This window comes from Melospiza melodia, chromosome 10 (genome assembly GCF_035770615.1).
Source record: "Melospiza melodia melodia isolate bMelMel2 chromosome 10, bMelMel2.pri, whole genome shotgun sequence".
Lineage (NCBI taxonomy): Eukaryota > Metazoa > Chordata > Aves > Passeriformes > Passerellidae > Melospiza > Melospiza melodia.
The window spans coordinates 26936072-26962705 of NC_086203.1; the positions used below are offsets into that span (position 1 = coordinate 26936072).

Sequence of the window (26634 nt, forward strand, 5' to 3'; positions counted from 1 at the left end):
TCCATATGATCAGAGCCCAGAAGATATTATTAATTGGCAAGCTTAAAGGTTACAGTATCCTTGCTATTGCAGAGGAATTGCCAGACAATGGCAAAATCTTTGCCTGTGCAGAAGAGCCCTATCTCGGAGTGTACAGCCAGGAGGCATTTGATCATTCCTCAGATGGCAAAAAGATAAGCCTGCGAGTGGGACCAGTGGCAGACACCTTGGAGGTAAAATCAGCTGGAAAGGGAGTTTGGGAGTTCTTGTGAAGAGCACATTAAAGAGTTTCAGGCAGGTCTTATTTCCTGCCCACATGATGCTGGGTGGTGGGCCTGGTTTGCTTGCAAATGTGTGAACACACTCTTGCACTTATTTCTTATTTTCAGTGTATGATGGGGCAGCTCTGTCGCACAAGACAGTTTTTCTCCCTTTTAACTAAAATCCTGCCGCTTTTTGATCAGAGGGATCACAGGCTGTCAATGTAGGTCGGTAGGCTTCAATGGCAGTTTAACTCAACAAGGGTTGGCTTTGTTTCGGGTCCCTAATTCCAAATATAACAAACAGGAAGAATGGATCTGTACCCTGCTGAGCCAACTTTTGAGAAGGACAGCTTGCTCCCAGTGTTCACAAGAGCTGGGAAACTCCTGGAGAAGTTTCCAATTCTGCTAAAACCTCTCACTATTTTTCCCCACAGCAAAGTCTTAGATGAATTAGACCCCACTTTCTCACTTCCAGAGCAATGTGATTAGCCTCAGACAAATAACTGCTGTACTTGTTTCATTCTGACTGGTGACTTTGTTCCAAGACAGAGAAATCTTATGATTACTGGCAGCTCACATTTAATTCCAGTTTGTGGATCTCCAGGATGCTGCTGGGGGTCCAGCATGAGACAGGTAGTGCCCATACCAGGTTCATTAAAAAGCCTTTCTATTATTAATACAAATCAATTTGATCTGATTTCATTTTCAATCAGGATGTGTCAGTGTGAGCTTGATTGTAACTTTATTTGCATTAGCAGTCACCATATTTATTTCTAAAATGAAATGGCCAGGAGCTTTCTGACCTCTGGTTTTCATGACCTCCAAGTTTGATAAGAAAGAAACAAAGAGCTTTGCAAGTATATGAAAAAACGAAATGTTACAGATCACCTGCAATGTGCAGCATTTAAAATCCCAGCTCCCCGCAGTGAGTGTGAAATTAATTGAATTGCTGTTGCTCTCTAGTGCCCATTCTGTGCAACTGACTTACTGTGACTGAATTAAAATATCTAGAGGCAGGCAGAGTACATGCTGTGTAGAGATTAAAGAAGGGAGCAAAGACATGAAAATTAAATCCTTAAAACAGAATGTTGCAATTGATTTTATATCCTCCAATTGCAACATGAAGGCACATCCTGACCCCAGTTCTGCAGGTGCTCAGAACTTCAAATACCTCTTGCAGCTGTTGGGAACAGAGATGGTCGTGTTTGGCAGGAGAGCTCCCAGCATGGGGACACCTTTCTGCGCAGGATTTCTGCACTGGGCTCTGAACTTTTGCTATTCGGTGTGGCAGGCATTTTGCCATCAGTATCAGGACAGTCAGGATTGTCCTACAGGTTTAATTCACAATGGCTGTAAATGCTGAAGCAATGAATTTGTTGGCCTTTCTGGTGCATTTGCATTTTGGGCTTCTTGAGGTTTGCCCAGCTGGATGGGATGCCTGGGTAGGTGGAAGAGGCTCAGCCTGTGCACAGCATGCTGCCTTTTCCCTCCCAGATGACCAGTGTAGGTTGGAGACTGAGCAGGCTTCCTTTGCTGCCTCGTGGGCAGCTGAAAGGCAGGAGGACAAGGCAGGAGACGGGGAGGGATGGCACAGAAGGGCTCTCACAGCTCAGCTTCACAGAGGAGGTGGAGAATATTTCAGTCCCTCATGGTCTGTGGGGAGGATGGTCTAGAGCAGAGCTGGCTAACATTTGCTGAGGAGCACAGTGAGGTTTATAACAGCTGGATTCTGGCAAAGATCGTCATTGCTGCCTACAGAGTCTGCAGCCCTAAGTGTCATTCTAGTCCCTTTGTAGAAAATAGAGGGCAGAGCTGGTCACCCACCAATTGCTCTTTGGAGGTGTCTGATGCAGCTTTCTTGCTTGGTGATGATGGCTGAATTTTGCTTCTAAGTCGAGTACAGCAAGGCAATATTTCTGCTTATCTGCTTCTCCTCAAATTTTCGCAGTAATACAACTCCTGGAAGCAGGATTTGCCTCACTGCCCTGACTCATTCAAAGCAGGAAAGTGTCATATGGTCTATAGATTAACTACCTGTCAGGGAACTCCTTCTCTGCTGCATGAAGCTGTGATTCAGCATGTCCAAACTGTCAGAAGGAGTATGATCTCTCCCTTCTGGTGTAAAAGTAGGCTACCCAGGAGCTGCATCCCAGCATCAGGTATCATCCAGGTGCTGCAGGATGTGTCTAGGGCTGCCCCACAGCTACTTCTGCCCTTTCCAAGGAAGCTGCCAGATCTTGCAGCAGTTGCCATAAGGATGCAACAAATGCCAGCGCACCTTGGACAGTGGAGCCATCATGTCACCCATGTGACTTTGGCTCTTTCACCTAAATCCATGGCTCAGCAGGGCTGGGAGCAGGCAGAGAGCCGAGCAAAGGCAGCACAGCAGTCCATGGCAGCACCTTGGTCAGGCTCTCTGAAGCCTCTTGGTGCTCCCTTGTGTTATCACACAGCACTGGTGGGGTTGGCCTGTTTCCCTTCCTCTTGTCCCAGATCACAGCCAGCACAAAACATCAGGGATTTTGACCTGTAAATGCTAAGTATCAGACAGGAGACAGAGAGCTCAAATACATGGTAGGGTTCACTTGGTACCTGAGGGCATGGTGATAAAATTCCACCTTCCCCATGCATGAGGGACAGACACTGCCCAGTTGGGTGAGGTCCCCAGCAGAGCACAGAGCTCTCATAGACCTCAAAACAACCCTCTGTGCCCAAGGGCCTCAGGAACCGTACATAATATTTTGAAATGTGGACTGAGGGGAAGCCTTTCTTCAGGTGCAGGTGTCTTTGGTGGGAATTAGCTACCTATTTAACATGTCCTGGGCCAGTGTTTAAAAACATTTCCCAACAAATCTTCCCTTAAGTCTGAGCTCTGCTGAGCCATGCCTGGGTAATGTGCCTTGCCATGGATCTGCTGCCAGCAAGAGCCTGATCCTGCACAAAGAGCTTCCTTCAAATCCCAGTGGACTTTTGATGAACAATGGATGCAGGATTGAGTCTGGAGGGAATGCAAACTATTGGGAAATTATTCCCATCCATTATTTTGATCCTTCCATTTTAAAATTGAAAATGCAACACAAAAATAACACGGTGTTTGCAGCCAATTCTGCTGATTGCAGGGCATTGTGGAAGCATGTCAGGGTTTGCTTTCTTCTTTTTTCCCTCCTGTTAGCAGACAGAATAGGTGAAGAGGTTGAGCTGCAGATCTCATTTCTCCTGTTTTGCTGCTTGTGAAGTCTGCCAACAGAATCCACCTTGACAAAGTCAAGGACTCTGCGTTTAATGTTGAACTGAGTGAATAAATTATGCATGAAATTGTGTCGGAGTCTCTAGTGTGCTCTAGAATTGCTCCTTTTGATATGAAAGGTTAATTCAGAAAGGAGTCCAAAATAGCTGGAAATTGTGGGGATAAGTGGATAGTATTCACTGTTGTGAGCTGTTATTACTAGAAATTGCATTCCCTCTCTGGCTTCCCTAGAGATTTTGCTTTGCTGGTGAATATAAACTGTACTCAATAGAATAGCATTTAGGAGTAACAAGAGTGTATGTCCACACACAGTAAAATATTCTAATGGTGTTTTAAAAGCAAACTGTACTTTTTCATGTATTCTGTGCACCCCAAGGATGGATTGCTATTACATTTAGGTCAAGAACAAGGCACAGGAAAGGTAATAAGTTTTGAGTACATCTTTATTACAAATATGCTGACTGTATGATCCATATCAAAGGAACTGGGCAGTAATTTTTTTTTCTGATTGAGTTTGTATGTGCCTTATGAGAGTGTTGTCTCTGATCAGGACTCCAATCAGGTTTGCTCTGAGTTTTGGCAGAAGATTCTTTCATGTTTTTATTTGAGATGTCCTCTCCCATATCTTTTGCTGTATCCATCAGCAGTGCTGCTGTGCCCTTTCTCATGGTCACTTTTGGTACATCTCCTCAAAGGAACGCAGCGTTACACTTTTTTTTTTTTTTTTTTTTTTAATCTCAAAGGAAGTTAATGACTCACTGTAAGCAAAAGCATTAATTTTAGCCAAGTTTGCTCTGAATTAAAACTCTTATTGCCATCTGTTACCATCTATGATGACTCTGTAGCAAGGAGCAGAGATTGCACTGTAAACACTCAGGAAATTAGTTTCAGCAGGATATTTTGCAGGCAGATTCTTTCCTTCTGGATCTCAGCTTTCCTCACAGTTGGAGGCATTTGGGCTCTGTCTCTCCATGCAAAGGACAAGGCAACTCCAGAGTGCTGTGAGGTCCCAGGCAGGGCCTGTCCCAGTCTGTGCTGGGAGGGCCAGGGTGTCAATCCCTCATTTTATACCCCCTCATCCATACTGGACAGCTGGAGATTTCCTCTCCAGCACTGTACCCATCTTGGCTCCGCAGTTAGAGCAGATTTTTTATTTGGTGGCTGTTTTTGTTCAGCAGTGGGTGCTGGCAGTGAGGAAACCCTCTCCAGGGTGGTGCCCTGGCCATGGTGACCACCTGCCTGGGTGACCTGTGTATTGCTAGCCAAGGGGCTCCAGGAAACACTTTTCTCTCCCTGTGGCTGTTATCCTGCTGTTTAGAACCTGCTCTAAAGATAAGGCTGGTGTAAGGAATTTCATGGATTCCTCTTATAGCCCTGGAGCTGTTGCTAGTTAAGTATGGAAAACCCAGCAGCATGAAGCTGCGGAAACAAGAAGCCCAAATGATGGCAGGTCCCACAACAAACTCAGGTTATTCCTTCCATGTGTCAGGTTTCTGGATGGCCATTCAGGACTCAGTGAAGTGGCAGAAGAAAAATCCCTTAGAAACCATGGCCTGGCACACCCAAGGACAAGGCTCGTGTGCAGTGGTTACACATCCAACCCAAGCACCCTCCTGGGATGGATGCTGTGATGTTGAAAGGTGGTTTATCTGTATCAGAAGACAGATAAGAAAGATATAAGCTGTCAGCAGGTAGGCAGTACAGAAAGTGGGCTGAAATGAGAAGTCCAGCTAATATCCAGAGAGCTGCACAACTCCATATGGACCTAATGAAGTCATTGCATAAAAGTGAGATTCTTTTTCATTAGGGAGCCATCCCACAGAACAGGAGTAACATATGTTCAGCAATGGCCACATCTGTTTCTGAATGTCTGCCCCCCACCTCCTCCACCCAGGAAGGTTACAAGTCAGAAAGTGGTGATAAGTCATGATAATTACTTGAATTTGGCTTTGGCTCTTCTCCCTGAGGAATGAGACCTCTAACCTCTCTTTGTGATGGGCTCCTGCACCCAGCTTTCATCCTCTGCCCCTTCCTGAAGTACCTGCATTGGACAGACTGACTGAGGTGCAACCTGACATAAGATACTCTTCCACAGCAGCAAAAATGTTCCTGCTGCTTTCTGCCAATGTGGCTCAAGAGGGAGCCAGGGCAAGATTTTCTTGTTGGTCACAAAATGAAAAGATGAATCCCAGGATTCCAGATGTCCCAGTTTCTACTACATTTATAACAAACCAGCATATATTTGGCCTTAAGGTCTTCTTTCATTATGGTATAATGTGTCCTAAATGTGGGCTTGTGAATGCTTTCAGCAGAGTTTCTGTGCTATCAAGCATCCAGTTAAATGTGACTATCCAAGCTTAATTCCCCCACCACTAACAAGCTGACAATGACTTTCCTCTATTTCCTTGTCTGATCCACACACTCCTGCCTCAGAAAAGCTCCTGAAATCTCTCTTTGGGAGCCATTAACCTTACTTACTCCCAAAACCAAACAAGTTTTTCACATTCTGTTGCCTTTGTTGATACATCCTTTGCTTTTGTACCTTTGCTTTTGCTGGTACATCCCAAGGGATGCCTCATCACTCGTTGTGCACAATGTCTCTAAACACAAAAGGGAAATCTGGATGCAAGAAACACCGTTAAAAGTCGTGGCAGAGACAGTGAGTTCTGGAAAACAGAACTGTTTCTCTTTTCCCTTGAAACGCAAAGACTTGAAAGCACTTCTGCTTGCCGAGATAGGTGGATGAGCTGTTGTTTCATTGCAATGCACACAGATGCAGTTAAATAGTCCCAGATGGAATCTGAAATATTCCATAGCAGCCTCTTGGGCAGCGAGTGCATTAACTGCCACAGGAGAAGGCTGTAAAGGCTCCCATCTGGTCATCCATCAACACTTTTATACATTATCATCAGCAGCCTGCTTGGAGGGAAGGTGTGCCACATTTCTGAAAATCCAATTAGATGATAGCAGCCAGTTCTCTTTTATCCTCTCTGTTGCTGAGCCATCCAAAGCATTTTTTTAGATTAAAGAAACATCATTTTCCTTCACAGGGGCTGTGCTGCTTTATCTCTATCATGACCTGTTCTTTCATGTGCTTTATAATTCTATATTAATTAGGATTTCAACCTTTTTCCTGCTACTGAAGTGGGACACACTAGTTTGCAATTCCCAGATCTGCCTTATGCCTCTTTTTTCCCTAGACCGATATAATTGCCACTCTTCAATTTGTTGATAGTTGCTCTTTTGAGAAGAGAGAACTTCTTGCAGCACCTCAGTGTCAGGGTTTGATGTCAGTCTTACCCTGATGGATCAATTTACTTGGACTCAAGGTATGCAGGTGTTTCTGCTGTGACTCTCAACACCATAAGCTGGGATGAGGCATCCTCTTTTATATCCTGATTTTCCTTGAGAAGTTCAGAGATTCATTGCTGAAGAATTGTTTGCAAAGCGTGGAAAACTCCCAAGATCTCCAGAATAATTTCTAGCAGTGTTACCTTAAAAGAACAAGTTTCTGTTTGGTTTGGGGTTTATACAAACAACAAATTAATGGCAACGTATTAAACTTTCAGGTAAATAATTAGTGTTTTCTCCAATATCAATTTTTTTCCCCAGGCATTACATGCTGAGGACGAGCACTTTGATATAGTCTTTATTGATGCTGATCAAAGGAATGCTGTTCAGTACTACAGCTTTGTCATGGATAACCACTTGCTGAGCATGGATGCAGTGATCTGTGTAGAGAATACACTCATGAAAGGACAAGTCTACCTGGAAAATGTATCAGATGAAAATGTACTAGCTGTCAGAAAATTAAATGCAGTGATTAATTCAGATCCTCGTGTTGAGCAGGTTAGTGCAATGCCACTGGTTAAGGTGCCCGCAGTGCTGTATCTATGGATTTTGCAAAGTACTCTTTAAAATGCTTCTTTTGTTGGTGCCATTATCCAAAGGACCTAAAATGAACTCAGATTTTATTATAATTCACCTCACTTGAGCTCTAGGTATAAGTTTCTATATTCAGGAGTGGTCCCTCCTCTGTCTACATCTTATAGTGTGTTAAAGGCAAGATAAAAGGAGAGCACTTAAGAGTAAATAATCAACTTTACAGCACAACTAAAGAATCACCACTCTGCTTTGAAGGCTCTGGGGGCTGTAGGGCATCACCAGCACAACAGGAGTCAGCAAAGAGAATAAAAAGAAGAAGTAATAGGATGCACAAACAATATGTTGTGATTTTAGAAACTGGAGAAACGCGATTGCATTTTTTTTCTCTAGCATTTGTGTAAGCAATGAGTTTGGAAGACGAATGGGAGAAAATACAAATGCCTGAAATGTTTGTGTTGGAGGGAGCTTCAGCTCAAAAATAGGAGTAGGGGAAAAGCTACTGTGGCCTGAGGATTACCCTTCATATCAGTGGAATTTGGGTGACAGAAAGCCAAGTACCAAGCAGATGAGAATTGTGTTATATTTGCAGGTGGTTTTGCCTGTGCAGAGTGGACTGAGCCTCATCCGAAGGAGCCCTGTGCCTCCAGATGCAGTGATTGAGTCCAAGGTGGGTATTTCCTCTCTGAGCATTTCTGGGAAAATTTTGACTCTGCCAAGGACAAGGACAAAAGAATTTTCAAGGGTTTGGTGGCAAGAACCCAAACATGTGGTACTGTGATCATGGGTTTAGCAGCTTAGAGCTGGGCACCTTTAGCATCTCCAGTCCAGGGTGGCACTAAAGCTGATAAATGCTGATTCCCTGCAAAGTCTTTCAGATCAGCTGGTCCTGTGATGAGTCTTTGGAAGGACTGGTGTACTGCCCACCAGGTTTCAGTGTTTGGTGCTCTCCCATCCTTCCCATGCAGAGGAGTGTGGGAAGATGGAGCTGAGGACCAGTAATGAACCAATACATTTCTGAAATAGTTCAGTTTTTTGCTCAAAGGCAGCACAGGATGCCCTCCTGTGCTTTCTGAGCTGGATGTTTTCATGGCCTTACATTTTGTTTGTCCTAAGGAAAAAATGGTGGTTTTATCTGTCTCTGTTTTATGTAGTGGGCCTCATCCAGCTGTAATGAAATTCCCATCTGGAATCATAATGGCCTACCTCAGTAAACCCAGACCCAAACATCCTGATTGTTTTGCAGTTTCTGAGTACTCCCAAAGCTACACCCACTGGTAATTCTTGGCATTTCAAACTCAATATTTTAAACATCTTGTATTTTGCATTTTGATTCCAGTCGGGGGGAAATGATGTATGGCAGCTGATCAGATGACAGCTTGGTTTAAGTTATTGGCTGATATCTTTATTTGTGCACCAGCCTTGTGAAGATATTTTGATTGCACTCTACTTGACCTAAATCCTGCCTTTGGAACCTTGTTTTCAGCCTCTTAGCTGAGCCTCAGGGCAAGATTGGGCCCTGGGGATGAAATAACTGGAAGACTTAATCAGTCAACTTCTAAGACTTTGTACCCAAGCCAGGCTAGGAAATGCCATACGCTACTCTCCTGAAAATGGAGTGGTTGTACCATCTCCCTAGAGCACAGCCCTTCTGCTCCATTGTCTGGCACCTTGGTGCTCTGTTTGAGCTTAATATCTTTATGGGTAAGGGGGCTTTTTGGCTTGAATTAGAGATGCTTTTTGTATCAATTAATGGCCCAAGAAGACATGGATACCTTCTTATGCTCCCACCTCGTTCTCACCAGCAGAGTCCTTCACAGCTGTCAGTGAGCTCTGCCCCTCACTGTGCAGGTGTTTGTGTTTTTGTTGCAGACACAAGTGGTGAAGGATGAGGTTTTCTGGGGCTGCAACCGGCGCCGCATCCTGGAGCGGCTGCGCTTGGACGGCAGGGTCGCCTACGTCACAGGAGGAGGGCAGGGCATTGGCAGGGCCTTTGCCCACGCCCTGGGGGAAGCTGGGGCTAAAGTGGCCGTGGTGGATCTGGTCCTTGCCAAGGCAGAAGCGGTGGCATGTGAGCTCAGCCTCAAAGGTAAGCACTTGGCATGGTGGGCACTGTAATGGGTGGCTTTCCTCCTTCAAACCTGACACTGCTCTGTAGAGCAATCCCCTCCCATCCAGCCCTGGTGGAGAAGTGGTTAGAGTAGAGGATTTTTATGCCATGGCCACAAAGCTTCTCCTGCCCTGTCAGTGTTGTGCCGGCAGTCACTGATACCACACCATCTGCGAGAGTTATTTATCAATATAAACTCTTCTAGAGAGGCAAAGTGATACAAAGAAAATTCCTCTCTACAAGTGTCCAAAGTGGTGAGCCATGGCTGACAGGAACAGAGAAGAGTCACCTTGTACAAGTGAGATCTGTATGACCAGAACTGAACAGAGATGGTGCTGCTCAAAGTAAATCATGCAGGCTTCACTATGGATGAATGAAAGGTACAGCCACAAACTCACCTATCCTCTCTTCCAGACCCTCTTCCTACCATGAGCCAAAACCCCCAAAGGGTAGTTCTATTGTCAGTCTGAATCTCTCACTGTGCTCTTTAAATTGAAGACAAGTCATTTTTCAAGCTCTCCCTCAAACATGTGTGCAAGGTCAGATATAGGAACAAAATACTAATAGACATAGTAAGTAAAATCCCAAATAAGAGGTAAAATCCTCTACAAGCCACTTCTGTTTTAGCAATAAAACCAGAAAATGTAGCATAAAATCAAATTTCCCCCTAGAGCTGTGCTAAACTGCAATTGTAAAGGGGAAAAAGAAAACTGGAAATATAATTTTAATGATAAAAGAAAGGAAGTATTACTCATTTTATAATTTCTTCTGTGAGATTGCACCTGAGCCTTCTTCAAAGTTCAGTACTTCATTGTCTCTAAAGATAGACAATTATGCAGGAAATTTTCACATTCCCACCTGGATAAAGTCACCAGTATTTGTTTCCACTCTGACTTCTGAAAAGATTGGGCCATTAGAAACCCTATTCTCCAGCAAAACCAGCCCCTGCAGATGTATTTACATCACCCAGTCTCAGGAAGAGACAAGGATTGGTGTAATTCTGGTTTGGATACCATCCTGAGGCTCCCCAGAGAACATTTAAAATGAAACATCTCTGTCTGCACAACTCCAGCTCTGCTAAGCAGGAGACACTTCACACAGAGTGTCAGTGCAATGGTTAAAGCTCTGATCCCAAATAATGACCTAGAAGAAAGTGTCCAGCTCCTATTACAAATTCTTTAGTCATCCAGTCCCTCCTTCCCTGAAGCTTTTCACTCTCTTATGCACCAGAGCCATATGGTTTTGGCACAAAGTGGCTGTGCCCTACACCTTAACTCTCCTTTTGGACATTTTTTCCCTGTGAGATCCTGCATATCAAGCAGAGCTATTCGGATAGAAATGGGCTACTTGATAGAGCCATGAGACTTTGGATGCCAACAGCCTATTGGAAAATGAACTTAACTCATCTCCAGGGCATTTTCAGTGGGAGTTTGATCATCTACCCTTCAATGGCTGCCCTACATCTCTGCTCCTTCAGCAGTGGGCTGCCAGCCTGAAGGAGGTGGGGGGTTGTTCCAAAATGCAGTCGGAGAGGTCATGAGGCATAGCAAATATTATTGCAGTCTAAAGTAAAGAAAATCTCACTGCTCACTCTTTACACATCTTTATCCTTTGAGGTCAAATATTATCTATCAATTTGACCAGTGCAGCTGGTCAGGGCACATCTCTTCCATCTCATGATGGGTTTTGAGGTTTTGAATTTATTGTCATTCCCTGTTGGAACAACCCCCAAACTTTGTAAAGCTTTTGTGAAAGGGAATTATATCCAAATGTCCGTTTTTGGAAAGGATCTGAAAAGGTCAGGTTTTCAATCTCTTTCTCTCCAGAGGTAACTAGAGATTCTAGCCTGGACCTCAGAAGCTTTCCCTTGAAAACTTTTTGTTGAAATCAATGTTTCCATGAAACATTTTGGCTTCAATGAAGTATCATGCTCTGTTGGAAATAAATTTTGACAAAAAGGTTCAGCTAGCTTTACACTCAAAATATCCACATGAGTAAATTGAAGCAATCATAACATTAATACATATTTTTCCTGCTGTAATAAGGACAAAGGGGCTGTGATTTTTTTCTCCTCTATGGCTGTAGATCTCTAACTCAAAGTTGGAAGCTCAGTGCCCCAAGTCATTCCCAAACTGATACTTTTTCAAAACATTTTACTTAGCTTGCTTAGAGCAGCTCTGCTTCTTATACCAAGGAGCCCTTTCCTGCCTTTTGGGATAGTGCCATCATTTCATGATGAGTTTTAAACATCAGAACGCCTGTGATCTCAGTTTTAGCTTTGTTAGACAGCTCGGGTGTATGTCCCTTGGCTGCAGGGCTCTTTGTTTTTAGATCCTGTGTGAATACTTTTTTCAACAGTTACTAATGGATCCTGACTGAAGAACCAAAAATGATGAAACATAACCAAAAAATCCTAAGGGTTACCTTCCACTACACACACCTCTGTCTTCAGGGGGAATCACTGCCTGTACCCTAAGGGAAGAATTAGTCTGATGGGATTTTTAAAATGTGCATTTTCACTGTAAACTATGCAAATGCCTTGTGCAATGTCACTCCTGATCTTCTTGTCTATATGCAACATGTTACTTCCATTTATAGCGAGAGACCAGAGATGAAGCCTGTGGCAGGGGGACGTGTGTGTGTCCCTGCAGAAGGACACCTCAGATAGGCATACCCAGCGCAGGGATTGTCTGCAGCACAGAGCCCCTGGGCTCCTCTCCTGCCCCCCTCATCACAAATCTGCCTCCATGAGCCCCTCAAAAGTGGGCTGAGCATTGTGGAGATGCATCATCCTCTGCATCGTCCTGTGCTGGGTGTCTTGCCTCTGATTGCATCTGTAGATTTGAGGCTATTTTCCCACAGTTTATTTATTATTTTTAACAGGTGGTTTGAGGGGACACTGGAGAGAGAGAAAGAGGTTTCCTCCCCCCTCTCAGAGTGCAGGAATATCAGATTAATTGATTAAGGTGGAGTATGGGACTCTGGTTTGAAGTGAGCGTGGTTTTACTTCTTCTTCACTAGACACATGTGGCACCTTTTGTCTCATTTTTATAAACTGACCTGTAAGATGAAGTTCTAAATGGGATGAGAGTTGGAGGGCAGGTGAAGAGTCTTTCTGTTACCATTAGTAACACACTTGCACCCATTTTATCTGTAAATTTAAAAAGGAAGATTGCAGCAACTCCCTGTGCATTACAAGCCTTGATAACAATTAGGGGGAGCAACAGGGCCTGTCAGGCTATTCTTATTCTTTCATCATGTTTAGCATACAACCTGCCATAAAATAAGAGGTCTTGTTTTGTAGCAGAGCATTGCATCCGTTTTTTAGTTGTCTGTGTTTTTTCTCTGCCATGGAAATCAAGAGAATGGCATCATCAGTGAAAGGGACAGGAGCTCCCATGCCCTGGCACTCCAGAGTGGCATCACCTCGGGCTGTGCACTCTGACAGGCTGCTGGAGGCACTGGAGAGGAGGAAGAGCTTTTCCATGAAAAAGCGTCTTTCCTGCCACTTTTCCACGCACACCACTGGGCAATTGCTGCTTTGCCTCGTTTTCCTGGAAGCCTCCATCTCAGCTTCATTTTGGGAGAGTCTTCCTGGAATAGGCTTATGCCTTCTTTTAAATGTTTCATCAGAATGATCTAAAAGAGGTAACAGTGTGGAACAAATTTGTCATTTATATAGAAGAAAAAGATCTTGCTTTAATAGCTGCAACTTCCTACTCAGACTGCTGATCATGGTCCAACCCCAGTGGGTGCCTCCTTCCTTCCTTAATTAAGAATCATTTCACCACAGCCCTTACTGGTGTAGCCTTGTTTGGCTTTGAGGATGGGTATAATCCCAGTGCCATCAGGTCTGGTATAATCTCCTCAGCCTCAGCAGGCTTCTTATGCTGTTTAACAATAAAGTTATTTAAAGCTGATTTTTATAATGAATTAATTGAAGTTATTTTCTGATCAGTCCTGGTGCAAAAGTCAATGGCTGGATTATTTTAGGAAAAAATGCAAAACTTCTTAATATTTCAAATTTGGCAAATCACTTCCAGATGGTTGCATTATTCTGGCAGCGTGATTTGCAGTAAATAAGTCGCTATGACTGCCATACCTGTTCACCTGCAGGTATTCCCACTTAGCTCCCACCTAAAACTTTGGTTTTGTCTGAGGCCCCCATCTCTCTGCATGCTGTAGTTCACCCAGAGAGAGCAGTTTGGGACAAATTAATTCGATTTCTGTAGCATCTTTGGGGGGGGCCGGGCAGAGGAAAAGGCTCTGCAGAGCGGCTGGGAGCTGGGGAAGCTGCAGTTGAGGGTTTGGACAGAAGATGGTGCAGTGTTCCACGCTTCGTCCTGCCCGAGCGGCAGCCCTGGCTCCCACACCTGGGCTCCAGGCTGCTCTCCAGCCAGCCAACCTCGCAGCAGTCAGCAGCTTTATAATGGTATTGCAGTAACAAACACACCTTTTGCTACTATTTGTGGAGCAATGAATTAAGGTGGAATATATGTACACACATATGTATGTATAAAATACAGCCATATATAAAATATCTCTATATATGAATTAAAAAACAATCATAAAATAAGATTTTTTTCCCCTCGTGAATTCCTATGCTGACTCCATCACTCTTATTTCTATGCAGGCATTAAAAGCCTTGCCCTGGCAGCAGATGTGAGCAAGCCTGAGGATGTACAAAGGATGGTGGATGCAATTGTGTCTCGCTGGGGCACAGTCCACATTGCATGCAACAATGCAGGCATCAATCTGAACTCTGCAAGTGAAGAGACTTCCCTGGAGGAATGGGACAAAACTTTTAATGTTAATTTACGAGGATTGTTTTTGTGCTGCCAAGTAAGTGTGAAATACTGCACTGTTAGTTTTGCAAATGGATATTAATATTCTGTTTCCTTTATCTCAAGATATAATAGCACTTTATTAATAATTCTCACAACAAAATTGGTCCTAGTTTTGGTGGAGTTTAGGAGAGATTTGCTTTATATTAATGACAAATTTTGGTCAATACATTCAAAAGCAGCCGGTACTTGATGGCTACCCAAGTCCAGGCACTAAGGAATGGCCAAAATTTTTTTCAAGGTTGGTTATTTGAAAACCAGAAAGCTTGGAGGGGGGAATTCCCAACATTTGTGATTTTTTGGAAAAAATATTGCCAGCAGAGGAGAGGTGTGAAATGGCAATGGGATTTTTCCCTGCATCAGCCATTTTTATACCAAGTTTTTATATCAGGTACTTAAAAAAAATGTGTTAGCACATCAACTCTTCTGAAAAGACTAATTTATTATCATGTCATTATTAGCACAATCACAGAAAGGGTCACTGGTCTTTCCTTTAATTTCTGTCACAGGCTGCAGGCCGCATTATGCTGAATCAAGGATATGGGAAGATAATTAACACAGCATCTATGGCAAGTTTAATAGGTGAGTGATGAGAGCTAACAGTTGTGCTTCAGAATCCATATTTTAATTACTACCGATGCTATTTGAATCAATTAAACCTGTATTGGGAAGGAGTAAATCACTGACATTTCATATTAGAGGAAATGTACTACAAAATTTTTATTGATATCATTTTTCAACATTTATCTGTCCTCAATGTTTTAGAGCACTTATTACTTTTTATAGAAAAGGTGGAGTCACCTTCTCTGACTCTGGAGCAGATACCACAGGAGAGATGCTGTTCCCTCCAAGCTGTTCCAGGCAAACTCCTTGGCATGTGGGAAGCTGAGCCTACAAGATGCTTACAGGCCACCCAAAGGATTTTGTGCCAATATTTGCCCTGGTACCCATGGGTTTTATAACATTCTCATTGCCAACAGGTGCCTGCACCAACACTGCTGAATCAGCAGTGTCATCAAAAGGACCAATAAACCATTGTAACATATGGAATGAAATCCCTACTGCTGAGCTAATCTGGAAGGCTGCTGAGCTGAAGCCCATGTAACAAAAATTGATCAATTACACAAATTAAGCATAGCCCTTTAGGAATTTATTTTATTGGTCTGGACATCTGTTGCAGTATTGTCCAAATCCAAAAATCAAATGGTGCCTTGGGTTGCCAAGTTAGGCAAGAAAATCTAGTAGCTATAAAAGTACAACTGAAAACCCCTGTATTAATATCATGTCCATCTGCTGAATGTTACATAAATATGCAGTCTTTTTATTTTCCTTCGGAATAATGTTTATTTTTACTGTGCCCAGTTTGACATTCAATGTCATTCTACTCAGTTTATTGCACAGTAACTTTAAATGGTTCTTCAAAAATCCATTTATAATGTTGTTGTTAATATTTTTTCAAGTGTCTTTACCAGCTGTTTTACTTATGCTTAAACACAGGCACCACCCCTTCATCCCAACTTTGCAAAGTTACAAAAACTCCCCAAGAAAAGTAGTCCTGACAAGATTGTGTTGCTTTAAATTTCAAATACCTCAGGCTTTCCTGCTCTGCTCTGAACAGTCGGGCTCTGGTCTGTGCTTGGGCTGTCACCATCCACATCATTGTCACAAAGCAAAATTTCCTGGGACGTAGTCCATCCTGGAGAAATTTAGGAAGCTCTGGGAATTGGCACAAACTGGGGATCTGCTGGTTTGGCACACAGCTCCCAGCCTTGCTGCAGCCCAGCAGTGGTCTGCTCTGCTTAAGGAGAGGCTTTTTCCAACTTTTCAGTCGGGGCTTGGCAGAGCTCTGCTGAGCTGGGTGGTGATGCCATTCCAACCCAGCATCCATCCCAGCCCAGGCTTGGAGCTGCACCTCCTTGGCTGGTGGGCCAAGCAGAGGGGATCACATCTGAGGGCAGTACCTGTCCTGGAACAGAAAGGAACATTGGAAAGCAGCCCTGAGAGCAACCTGGAAGGGTCATCCCAAGATGCATTTAAATGTCAGTGAAAGTTAATGTGTGCTAGGCCAGAAGTTAAGAGATGGAGAGATGTGTTTACCTCCTGAACCTGTTTGAATCTTGGCATTGAGAAAATCTAGTAGTTATGAAACTACGACTGAAAACCACGATGTTCATATCATGTCCATCTGCTGAATGTTAAATAAATATGTTGGTTGGTTGGTTATTTAAGTACGTTGGCCAACTGGCATAGTATGAAATGTTTCTAGAAATAGTTAGGGGATATTTTTTTTGTTGTTGTTGTAGGTTGAGTCCTTCCTCAGAGATACAGGAAAATGAGGAGACACTTAGCAGGATAGGGAGGTTTTTGTTTGTGATTTTTCCAGATACACTGCTCAGAATCAGCTTTAATTAATCAAAGATAAGCTGCATACATTTTGCATATGTGCATTTTGATTCTGGTGTTCCAATGGAATTATTCCAGGCGTTCGCTCCATCAGCAGCGCCGTTCACACAGGTGTAACTCAGAGCTGTAATTTTTACAGTGAATATCTTCAGTGGGAAGTGGTCTGCTCTGCTCTGTGGGCACCTCTCATTAATATTGTGTGGCTGCTTCAAGGTCAGGCTGGGAGCCTCGTGCACCAAACAAGGGGGCAGCAGCAGTGTCAGGTTGTTGTGGTATAACCCCACAGCCCTTCCCTCTCTCCCTCAAGGATGGGAGAGAGGATCTTCTGCGAAAAAAACCCCAGCCAAAGTCAGAACAAAGGTGTTTAAAACACAATACAGCTAATGTTGGCAGAATTTTTATCTGCTTTCTCCTATAATCTGTTTTGAATAGGAGTGTCCTTCTCAGAAGTCTTAGCAATACAGATTTTTTTGGTGACACTGCTGGAGGCATGGCTTTATTCACAAGCCCCATTTGGTATGAGTTTGGAGGGTTACAGATTTGCTCTTCTCTCTGTAAGAGATCACCTCAGGTAAGGGAAGAGGAGGTGGAATGGAGTGCTTAGCTGCAGAAATCCCATCCAACGCCAGAGATTCACAGCTTCTCCTTGAGTTCTTCCAATTGAGAGGGGCTGAGTGTCTCATCAGGGGAAAATTTCATGCTCCTAATTACCTTCTTCAGATATTCTTATAAAGGCAACAGTCCATGGAAGGACTTTTGATAGCTGCATCTCATCACCCAAGTCAGAAACTGATTCTTGTGTCTTGCAGCAACTTGTTCTCACCCACATGCCCTGTAGGTGCAGAGCCAGTGCCAGAACTCCTCTCCTCTTAGCAAGTGACCACCAAAATGATTTATCACAGACAGACATGTTTGGAAAGTTTAGCAAAGAACTGCTTTTGGGAGGTTGCAAGGTTAACTACCGAAGTTGTATGTAACTTGGAGCTGATGCATGGCAATTAATCAAGAAATCACGTTCCACATCTCTTTGAGAGCCCCCACGGCGCGCTGCGTCAGGGGGCAGCAGGCACACACTGAGGGCAAGGCACTTCTGCTGGTCAAAATGCAAATTATTTCATATTGAACGAAAAAGAGCACAGAATAAATGCTGGCAGAGAAGGGCCATGGTAGGAAACACTCTTTTTAGCAAGGAAAAGGCCTCTGAATTCTGAGCAAACCTGAAGCATATGCAGAAAAAAACCTCTCTAATTGTTGCTGCCATCATATGTGTGCTTTAAATCTATTCACAAACATCTCTGTTCAAGGCAAAGGTCCTTGTTCACATACTCACTGATTTGCAGCAGGGCTTTTTGGCTTTTTCAGAGTTTGGGTAACTCAGTTATCACCTTGTTTCCACCCTTTCCATTGACATATTCAAACCCAAGAGTTTAAGTCAATAAAATCAGTAGTGGGCATGTTGGGATGCCATGGGTGGGAGTGATGTAGAACTGATGCATCAGCTTAATTTATTGAGACCAGTTTAATGCCAGCTACTAGTGCTACTTACGTGCTTTTATCAAAATGTTGGTAGTTGGGGTTTGGCTGCTGAACCTTGCACAAACCCAGTGATTCCTTTTCTTCCAGGGTGGAGCGTTATCCAACCCCAGAGGCTGGAATTGCCTGTCTTTGTGACTACTGATATTTGCCCTGATTTCCCCCTCTCTCCCTCCATCAGAGTCAGCCGCTCAGTGAAGCTCTGTGCTGATACAGAGCTAATTATGGATGGATGCTTTGCCCTGGATTTCTTTAATGAAGTCCTAATGGCAGCCAGAAAAGTCCAAGGAGAGATACTTTGTGGGTGTGAATCCCAGCACCTGGACTGACTTGGATTGACTCCCGTGGGTTTAATGCACTTTACACCCACTGGGGATTTGTCCTTAAGTAGCTTTCACTGAGCTGGAGAGGGGCAGAGCCACCGAGCACACGGCACTAACAAGCTTGAACATTGTAATTAGCAAGCTGATCATTTTCTGTCTTTGACTGACATGTGACATCTCTGAAACATTTTCAAAAGCTTCAGATTTTGAAAGTGGTGGGTGTTCTGAATTTTTGGGATGCACCTGTGTTCACATCCACACAAACATTTGTTAGATGATAATATGTGTTTGCCTCAGACTATGGATAATTTAAAAATTAGGGAGAATAATTTGTTCCAAGAAGCTATATATAATATGTTATATAAAATCTATTATGCACTTATATCATATTCTATCATATAATGTCATATCAAACAATTTACTGTTACATTCAGCTATCAAATATTATCCACCACATATTATTATAAATAATATTAATATATTATTTATATATTATAAATATATATATTTATTTATATATTATAAATATATATACATAACACAGAATATATGCCAGACATTATATTATTGATTATATAATATTTTAGAATTATGTGATAATATATTTTATTAGTATTACAGTGCACAAATATATAAATATACATATGTGTACAATATATGAACATGCTTGTGTGTATATGATTATTTATCTTTCTTCAGAGCAATCAAGTATTGCGTATATATGTTTAATACATCGCTTTTGTCTTTGCCCAAAGATGGGATCTTTTAAATGTCTTTATTTTTATTTTCACCATTGTTTTCCAGCAGCCCATCTGCTGAGACAAAATTGTTAGATGGCAAAATACATATTTAAGGGTTTGTGTTGTAGGTGGCTGAATTCTTGCTGCTCCCTGCCTATTACCTGGGAAAAGGGCAAATAGCTCATCTCAGTGCAGGGAGTTGTCTGTGTAGTGCCTGAGCTATTTTAATTTGGGAAGAATAAATAATTTTCTTCTTTTGAATCCCTTGTAGTCCCTCACCCACAGAAGCAGTTGGCGTACAACGCCTCCAAAGCCGGGGTCGTAAAATTAACACAGACATTGGGAACCGAGTGGATTGACAGAGGAGTAAAAGTCAACTGCATTTCCCCGTAAGTAAAATGTAGTCTCATTTTGAAACTACAAAGGGAATGAAATGTTCTACAAAGCTCAAATGAACACTATCTCAGCAAATAAAGTTTCTAATTAGCAGGTGGATTGCATCCCTTTTTATGTTGTCTTTTCCTTAACAAAGGTTTAAATACTTAGAACCGAGCCTGCTCTGTTGCTGTGTATACTCAGGGATTTAAGGAGAGGTTTTAGCATTTGGTAATAGGTTTTCCAATATTGTGAAGGGTAGTTTTTAGCAGTTCCCTTCCAGATGAAATATTTCCTTAGTCTGTTCAAGCCTTCTGTGGTTAAAAAAGGGTTTTTGACACTTAACAGACAATACTTCTTTTCCCTTTTTACTTGAGACAAATACATGGGCATTTTAAAAGCTACATTTTATTGCTGTTATTGAGCTACTGTTCAGCTCCAACAGACACAGGAGGCTTGGTGTAGTTTTGTAAATATATATATACACATATATTTATTACAAATTACATTTTCCTTATTTTTGGAGATTTCAAGCTCTATGTTTTAGGGTATTTATTCACAAAGAAAAGTTTTCCTACCAGATCCACTTTGTCTCTCCCTGTTTCTCACACACATGCCCAACCAGTCATTTTATTAAACAATTAGCAGTGCATGATAGTGCTGAGCAGAAACCCAAGTGGATAGCGTTAATTGGAAGCGGTCAAATTCTGTAGACCATTGAAGTCAATCAGAGTAACTAAGAAGGGCAGGATTTTAACCCAGGAGTTAAATTGTAATAATGAAGATAATAATGTAGATCAAATTAGGGAAAACAAATTACATATTTTAATCCACAAAGTGGAGGGGGAGAAAAAAATCACAGAGCTTAATGGCAAGTGCTTCTTTTTCTGCCGCTGGTCTGCTCTCCCCTTGCTTGTGCTAGCTGTCTTCCTTATGATTATTTATTACTAATTATACCAGAGACTCCAGCCGTCACTCTACGTGATCCACAGATTCTTTCAACAGCATCTTACTTCCTAATGGGATTTTCCCCATGCCCATGCTAGCAGCACTGTAATGGTGCTCCTACAACTAGCCCTAGTGAATTTACACTGGCTTTCGGGAGCTGGGGAGATGAAGGGAATTAGGGAAGCTCAGCAGGACCTGGCAGGAATTGTGTCTGAAAACATATGGGTAATCTGCACCAGCAGAGGTGGGATAGTTGTGCCACACTCACAGCAATTATGGATGAGAAGGAGGAATTACCCATTTCTTAGGAGTTTACATAAATTTAAAAAATAGTTACCAAATGATCAAAACTCATTGTTTTGTACAGCTTGGAAGCAAGCACTCACTTCTAGAGAAGTTATGTTTCTGGAGAGAGTTGCCAGAGCATGGAGAAAAAAATAGACAGCTTCTCTTTCTAATTTTCAAGGCAATACAGGGTTACATTTTGATCATCTCTACCTGTCTTAAACTCTAGCTCTGAGCTCAAAATCCTACCACAAAAAGGGAGTTATATATTGCCTTTTTGGAGGAATAACCAGGAAGGACACACAGAGAACAAATATTTTGCTGTCTTTGAGGTCCCCTGTTGTGGACAGAGCAGTTTTCCCAAAGCAGGTGAGAACCTGGACTGAGATGCTTTGGGGACCAGCAGAACTTCCCTCACAGAGCCTCCAGGCTCTGGCTGAGCCCCTCATGATGGGATGAGACCAGTTTAATGCCAACCCCTGGGCACAAGGAAGGAGCCTGCAGCAGTTCGTGGAGCTCAGATCCTCCATCACACGAGCAAAAACCACATCTGCTTCTGTGTGAATAACTATTCACATTTAGAGTCCTGCCTGTGTGAGATGTGAACCTGCATTTCAGTGCACATTTGGGCCCGTCCCCAGAACTGTGGACCCCACTAGTGTCACTGTCTCTTGATGTGACTCGCCAAGGACCAGGGACACCTTTGACCCACTTGATCTGAGTACCCAGCACCAGCAGGTGCCTCAGTGTCATCATATAACAGGATGGGATTTTAAGGAATCTGAGGAGAACAGACGTAGATATAAGGCATTATGGTACCCAAGATAAGCTCTGGATAAGTAAAATACCTGTGTATTAAAGTACTTTGCCCCTCCCAGTCACGGTTGCATTAAAGTTTTAAGGCACTCCCAGTGTGCCTCTGTCTGAAGCTTCAAATGCTCCAGTCTGGCCTTAAACATTATTTCACCATGCAAACCTTTTGGCCTTTTCCCCCTCTTCCTATCTGGTCACTTTTTATCAACTTAATTTCTTAATGAGTGCATAAAACTTATGCAGAGCAATGCATAAAAGTTAGCAATGCATAAAATGTTATGACAGAGTCTTTAGGATGATTTATTACATTTATAAAATTGAACATGCAGGCTTCTCTTGCTGGCCAGGCAAACCTGATGCCCAGGGAGAGAAGGTGGCTGAGATTCCCTGGATGCTTTGGCTGACTTATGCTGTTGCTATCGCGGAACCTGTGCTCAGTGCTTGCACCACCATCCAGTGCCATCACCTCATAGCCTGCTGCACAGATGCCAAAAAATGAAGAAGGTCTTGGAGTCTTCCTGAAATGAATGTGGGGGTTGAACTGCAGCGAGTACCTCGGTGTAATCAGAGAACTTTACTGGGCACTGACTGATGCCCAGCTGCCCATAGGATTTAGTCTCTTCTTTGCTGGTTTCAGGACATGGAAGTGTGTTGGGTGTGATGGAAGAGGAAATTCTGGAAGGTGTCTGGTTTTTGGCATGTACAGCATTGAACACGTCATTTTTGCAGCCATTACACTGAATCAATGTCCATTTTTTTGGCTAATTTGCCTTCTTGATTAGCAAGACATGAAATGCCATTATGTGATGACCTTTGGGAAGGGCAGGTGGAAGCTGATATTAAGGTCAACTTGCAGCCAGGCCAGCAGCCTTGGGGAATGAACCATGTTCCCTCCTGATGGGCTGCAGGGATTTGGGTTTGGGCTGCTGGGCAAAGAGCCTTTGTGTGCCCTGCATCCTGCCCTACTCTTCTGAAGGCAGCCACACAGTGCTGTACCAGGCTTGTAGCCCCAGAAAGCAGGCAGAGCAGGATCACTGCAGGTTTGGGGAACACTCCATAAGGGGGAAGGAGAGGCAGAGCTGGCAGGTGAGGGAGCACCCCAGCATCACCTGAAGGCATCCCAATTAAGCAGCATTACTATCCCCATTAAGCAGCAGTCGTTGCTGGTAAGTATCTTTGGACTTAAATCTTAATTCCTTGGGAGATGTCCCAATTAAGTGGATCTTGTGATTAAACACTTCCTGATTAAGTGGAGTGTACTTAACTCATTCAAATTAATAACTCATCTGAAAGAAATCAAGTTACACACAGATGGAATCTTTTTTTGCTCTCATTTGGGGATTGAGTGCACGTAACAATTCCAGTTAAGTATCTGGTAAGTGATATTTTTCCTAATGTGTCTCTTGAAGTGGAATTGTTTCAGGCAATTGTTTTTTCTCCTTTTTTTTAGGGGTCTTTTTTTTTCCCCTTCATGTCCAAAATTTTCCTGTGTATCAATAATGAAATATTGATGCTCATATCTAACATTAAGGAACCAGCAGTTTGATATTACATTGACATGCAACAGAAAAGTACTGATAGGCTCAGCACTGCATACAAGATGAGGTAGGGAATTAATGCATTGGCAGTTGTCTTTGCTGGAACTGGTTAGGAGCCAACTAAAATCTGCCTAAAAGGGTTCGACAACGTTAAATTGCCCAACTTGGCACCAAGCTTTCCCAGAAGATGTGTAGTATCAATGACATGCCTAATATTTATAGTGCCATCAGTATGTGTGTTTGCAACTTTTAAGTTTTCCGCTGTATTTTTTTCTCATTTCTATAACAAAAATTCGTAGTGAAGTTTGATTTCACATCTAAATTTTTGCTACGTGGAGTGAACCTAAAGAAAGGTCCAGCAAGAGGCACAGCACGGTGATTCACAGACTGCAGTGATCAGACCAAAGATCATTTTTCTTAACAGATTGAAAAACGTCCTCTTTTTAGCAAAATCTGTTGTGCTGGAGGACTGTGTGTTTTATTCCCTAATCTGCATTCCCTTGAGGTTAAAATGTATCTGTAAATGAAAAAACCAAGAAAATCATATGGATCTTATTCTGGTCTCTGCTAGTGTAAAGCCAGAATGATGATGACGATGGTGATGGTTTTGTAAGCTCAGTGAGAGGCACGTAAGGGAAAGGAGTTCAATATATTTCATGTCTGCTGCTCAAAGCACGTTTCTCTCTGAAGAAAACCAGTTCTTGAGGAGTTTAGAAAAGCAAAGGAGACTATGGGGCTCTGCTTGAAGGAAATAAGTAAAGCATTCACAGTCCTATACTGGAATGTGCTTGATTTTGTTACATTGCCAGAACTTAAGTGAGCTGCATTGCTCAGTGTTTCTGAACTGCTCTGCTCTTTATTGACAATTACAATAAAATATAAAGCTGATATTTAAATCCTGCCTGATTAGCGCGAACAGAAATGTTTGGGGGAAAATCTGAATTAGTTCCACTTCATAACAGAGTAAATAGTGGATTTCAGCCTTCATTTAAAACAAAAGGTAAATCTCACACCCAGAATCCAGTCTGTCTCAAAAAATTATTTCCTTGGAAGTCTAAATTGGGATGCCGATGAAGTTTCAGAACAAAACGGGTATTTTTATACTTTGTTCATTTCATATTTATCACTAGCTTGTTTGCTAATTTTCATTTGCAAGAGGCAATTCTTCCAGCTAACTGGCTGCCTCAATGGGCCACTGATTTCTTTGAAGTGACAGTCTGTAAATATGCATAAAAAAGAGATGCAATTAGCGTGTGTGTGGTTCAGTGCAGCCTGATTTCATTGGCAAGTTTACCCACAGTGTTGATAAGCTACATTATCTAGAAAATTGGCCGCTGAAAAACAGCACCTCTGATTGCCAGCAAAGGTTCCAGATAACAGGGTGCTGAAGAGAAATATAATTGAGGTTGAATATGTTAACCAAGGTGTCACATGCTCCTTAGAAGCGCTAATTTATCAGCATGTTGGAATTTTTATTAACATTTGGAATGCATTTCTACCACACTAATGAAGTGGAATTGGCAGTTCAGGTTTTAGTTATTGTCATTTCTGAGAAGTTAAATGTAATTTCTCGTTAGACACAGTTATGTAAATATATTTGTTCAGGGGCTGAAAAAATTATACATTTCACAAAATACAAATATGTTGTTAAGGAGGAGTATGACAAATCAGTTGCAGCTAAAGTCATAAAAGCCAGCCAAATCTTTGCCCTGCATTGTGCTTCCTGCAGCATTTTAGGCCACCCGAAAAAAACAAACTTAGCAGAGTTTTAGTAAATAGTGGAGTCAGTCATTAATGCAAAAGAGGCATGACAAGTAAATCAGTGTGATTTGTCAGGTGTTGGTTTAAGAGGGATCACACTGGGTGTGTTGTGCTTATCTCTGCCCCTCCTTTTTTTTCTGTGGAAAGGCTCTGGTGCCCAGAAGGGTGCTGGCTTTTGTTCCCCTCGTTGTTTGACATATGGGGAGTTGGTCTGTTTTCAGTTTCTGGGCTGTACACAAGCATGCTGTATGACATTAGTTGTAGAGTGATGAGAAATTGGTGGAAGGACAACGGTTCCCAAGAGCTGCGACAGACCCAATTCAAGGCACTTTCACTCCCAATGTTGTGCTTGTTTTCTGGAAAATAAATTTAAACTGGTGATTATGGGTAACCTGAAAGTAAGGGGGTTGTGCTATTAGCTGAGGAGATCGTGTGAGTGTATGTGTATTTGGAAGGAAAGCCCTGAGCTGCCCATCAGCAGCGGAAGGTGATGATAGGAAGGGAGCGCTATGGAAGTTTGCACCATGACTTTCAGCAAGGGCAGAGCAGGCAGGATGTGCTCATCTCCTTTGTGCTGTTACTCTGCTTTCCTTCTGAATTAATATAAAACACCTCTGGGTGCTGCCTTTCCTCCTGGGCAGGACTCACAGCTGAACCCTTGGTCGGTGTGCTCACTCGCTGCAGGGGCATTGTTGACACGCCGCTGATCCGCTCGCAGGAGCTGCGGCCGCTGGTGCGGCGCTGGCTGGCTGACATTCCTGCTGGGAGGCTGGCCCAGCCCACGGACCTGCAGGCTGCCGTGGTCTACCTGGCCTCCGAAGCCTCTGACTACATGACAGGCCACAACCTGGTCATCGAGGGTGGCCAGAGCCTGTGGTGAGAGGCGTCCTGCAGTCTCCCTTCTCACGGTCCTTGGAAAGTGAGTATTAAAGTTAAGCTTAGCCCCAGCTTTGCCTTGTGTGACTACATAGCCAGCTAATATGAAATTATTGTTTTCTTCTTTCAGGTGTTAATTTGGAGACTTGTATAATGCACAGGAAGAATAAGGCAAAAAAAAAGGGCAATCTTTCAGTTTTCCAGCATTTTCGTGTTTTTCACTGCGCAGTCACGTTTCTGTTAAATTAGTATTTAATGATATAAAAGTACATTTACTGCAGTGAGATTTGGCTATTATTTAAGTTTAACAGGGGGCATTTTAAAAGCAATCAATATTAGCTGGTCTGTGTAGTTTATTGTTCTTAAGCAATTTTTTTGTATTCAAGTTGTTCCAGTGACATCTGTGAGTGGTGAAAAACAGTTGGATGTAGTGTTAAAAAAAATAAATTAGTTCATTACATTTGAACCTGAATGTTGCCATTTAATATTTACTGGTGTTCTTTAGTTTTTGACAGTGTTTTTATACAAACACCCACATAAATGCCCCTGAAAGAACAGTGCTGCACTTAATAGAGATTCATGGTTGGTAATTATAATGGCTCTAATCCAAACCTATTGAGGTAAGTAGGGACTGCTCATATACTTTAAGTTAAATGCGTGTTTAAGTGTTGATACAACTGGGTCTTTGTTTTCCATGATCGACAGAAGTAAGCA

At 42.6% G+C, this 26634-nt stretch overlaps 1 protein-coding gene across 1 annotated transcript; it reads left to right on the forward strand.

Annotated features, from left to right (window-relative positions):
- On the forward strand, positions 1-26240 carry LOC134422333 (D-threitol dehydrogenase-like). The gene is made up of 9 exons (XM_063164316.1): positions 1-212; positions 7102-7338; positions 7964-8041; positions 9244-9460; positions 14115-14323; positions 14835-14907; positions 19596-19713; positions 25729-25963; positions 26051-26240. The coding sequence occupies exons 1-8, from the start codon at positions 6-8 to the stop codon at positions 25922-25924; spliced, it is 1335 nt and encodes a 444-aa protein (XP_063020386.1). The 5' UTR covers positions 1-5; the 3' UTR covers positions 25925-25963; positions 26051-26240.
- Positions 26241-26634: the final 394 nt, after the last annotated feature.

Coding starts and splice junctions, on each gene's coding strand:
- LOC134422333 (XM_063164316.1), top strand. CDS start 6: ATGATCAGAGCCCAGAAGATATTATTAATTGGCAAGCTTAAAGGTTAC. Junction 7,339..7,963: donor CAGATCCTCGTGTTGAGCAG/GTTAGTGCAATG, acceptor TTATATTTGCAG/GTGGTTTTGCCTGTGCAGAG. Junction 14,908..19,595: donor ATCTATGGCAAGTTTAATAG/GTGAGTGATGAG, acceptor AATCCCTTGTAG/TCCCTCACCCACAGAAGCAG.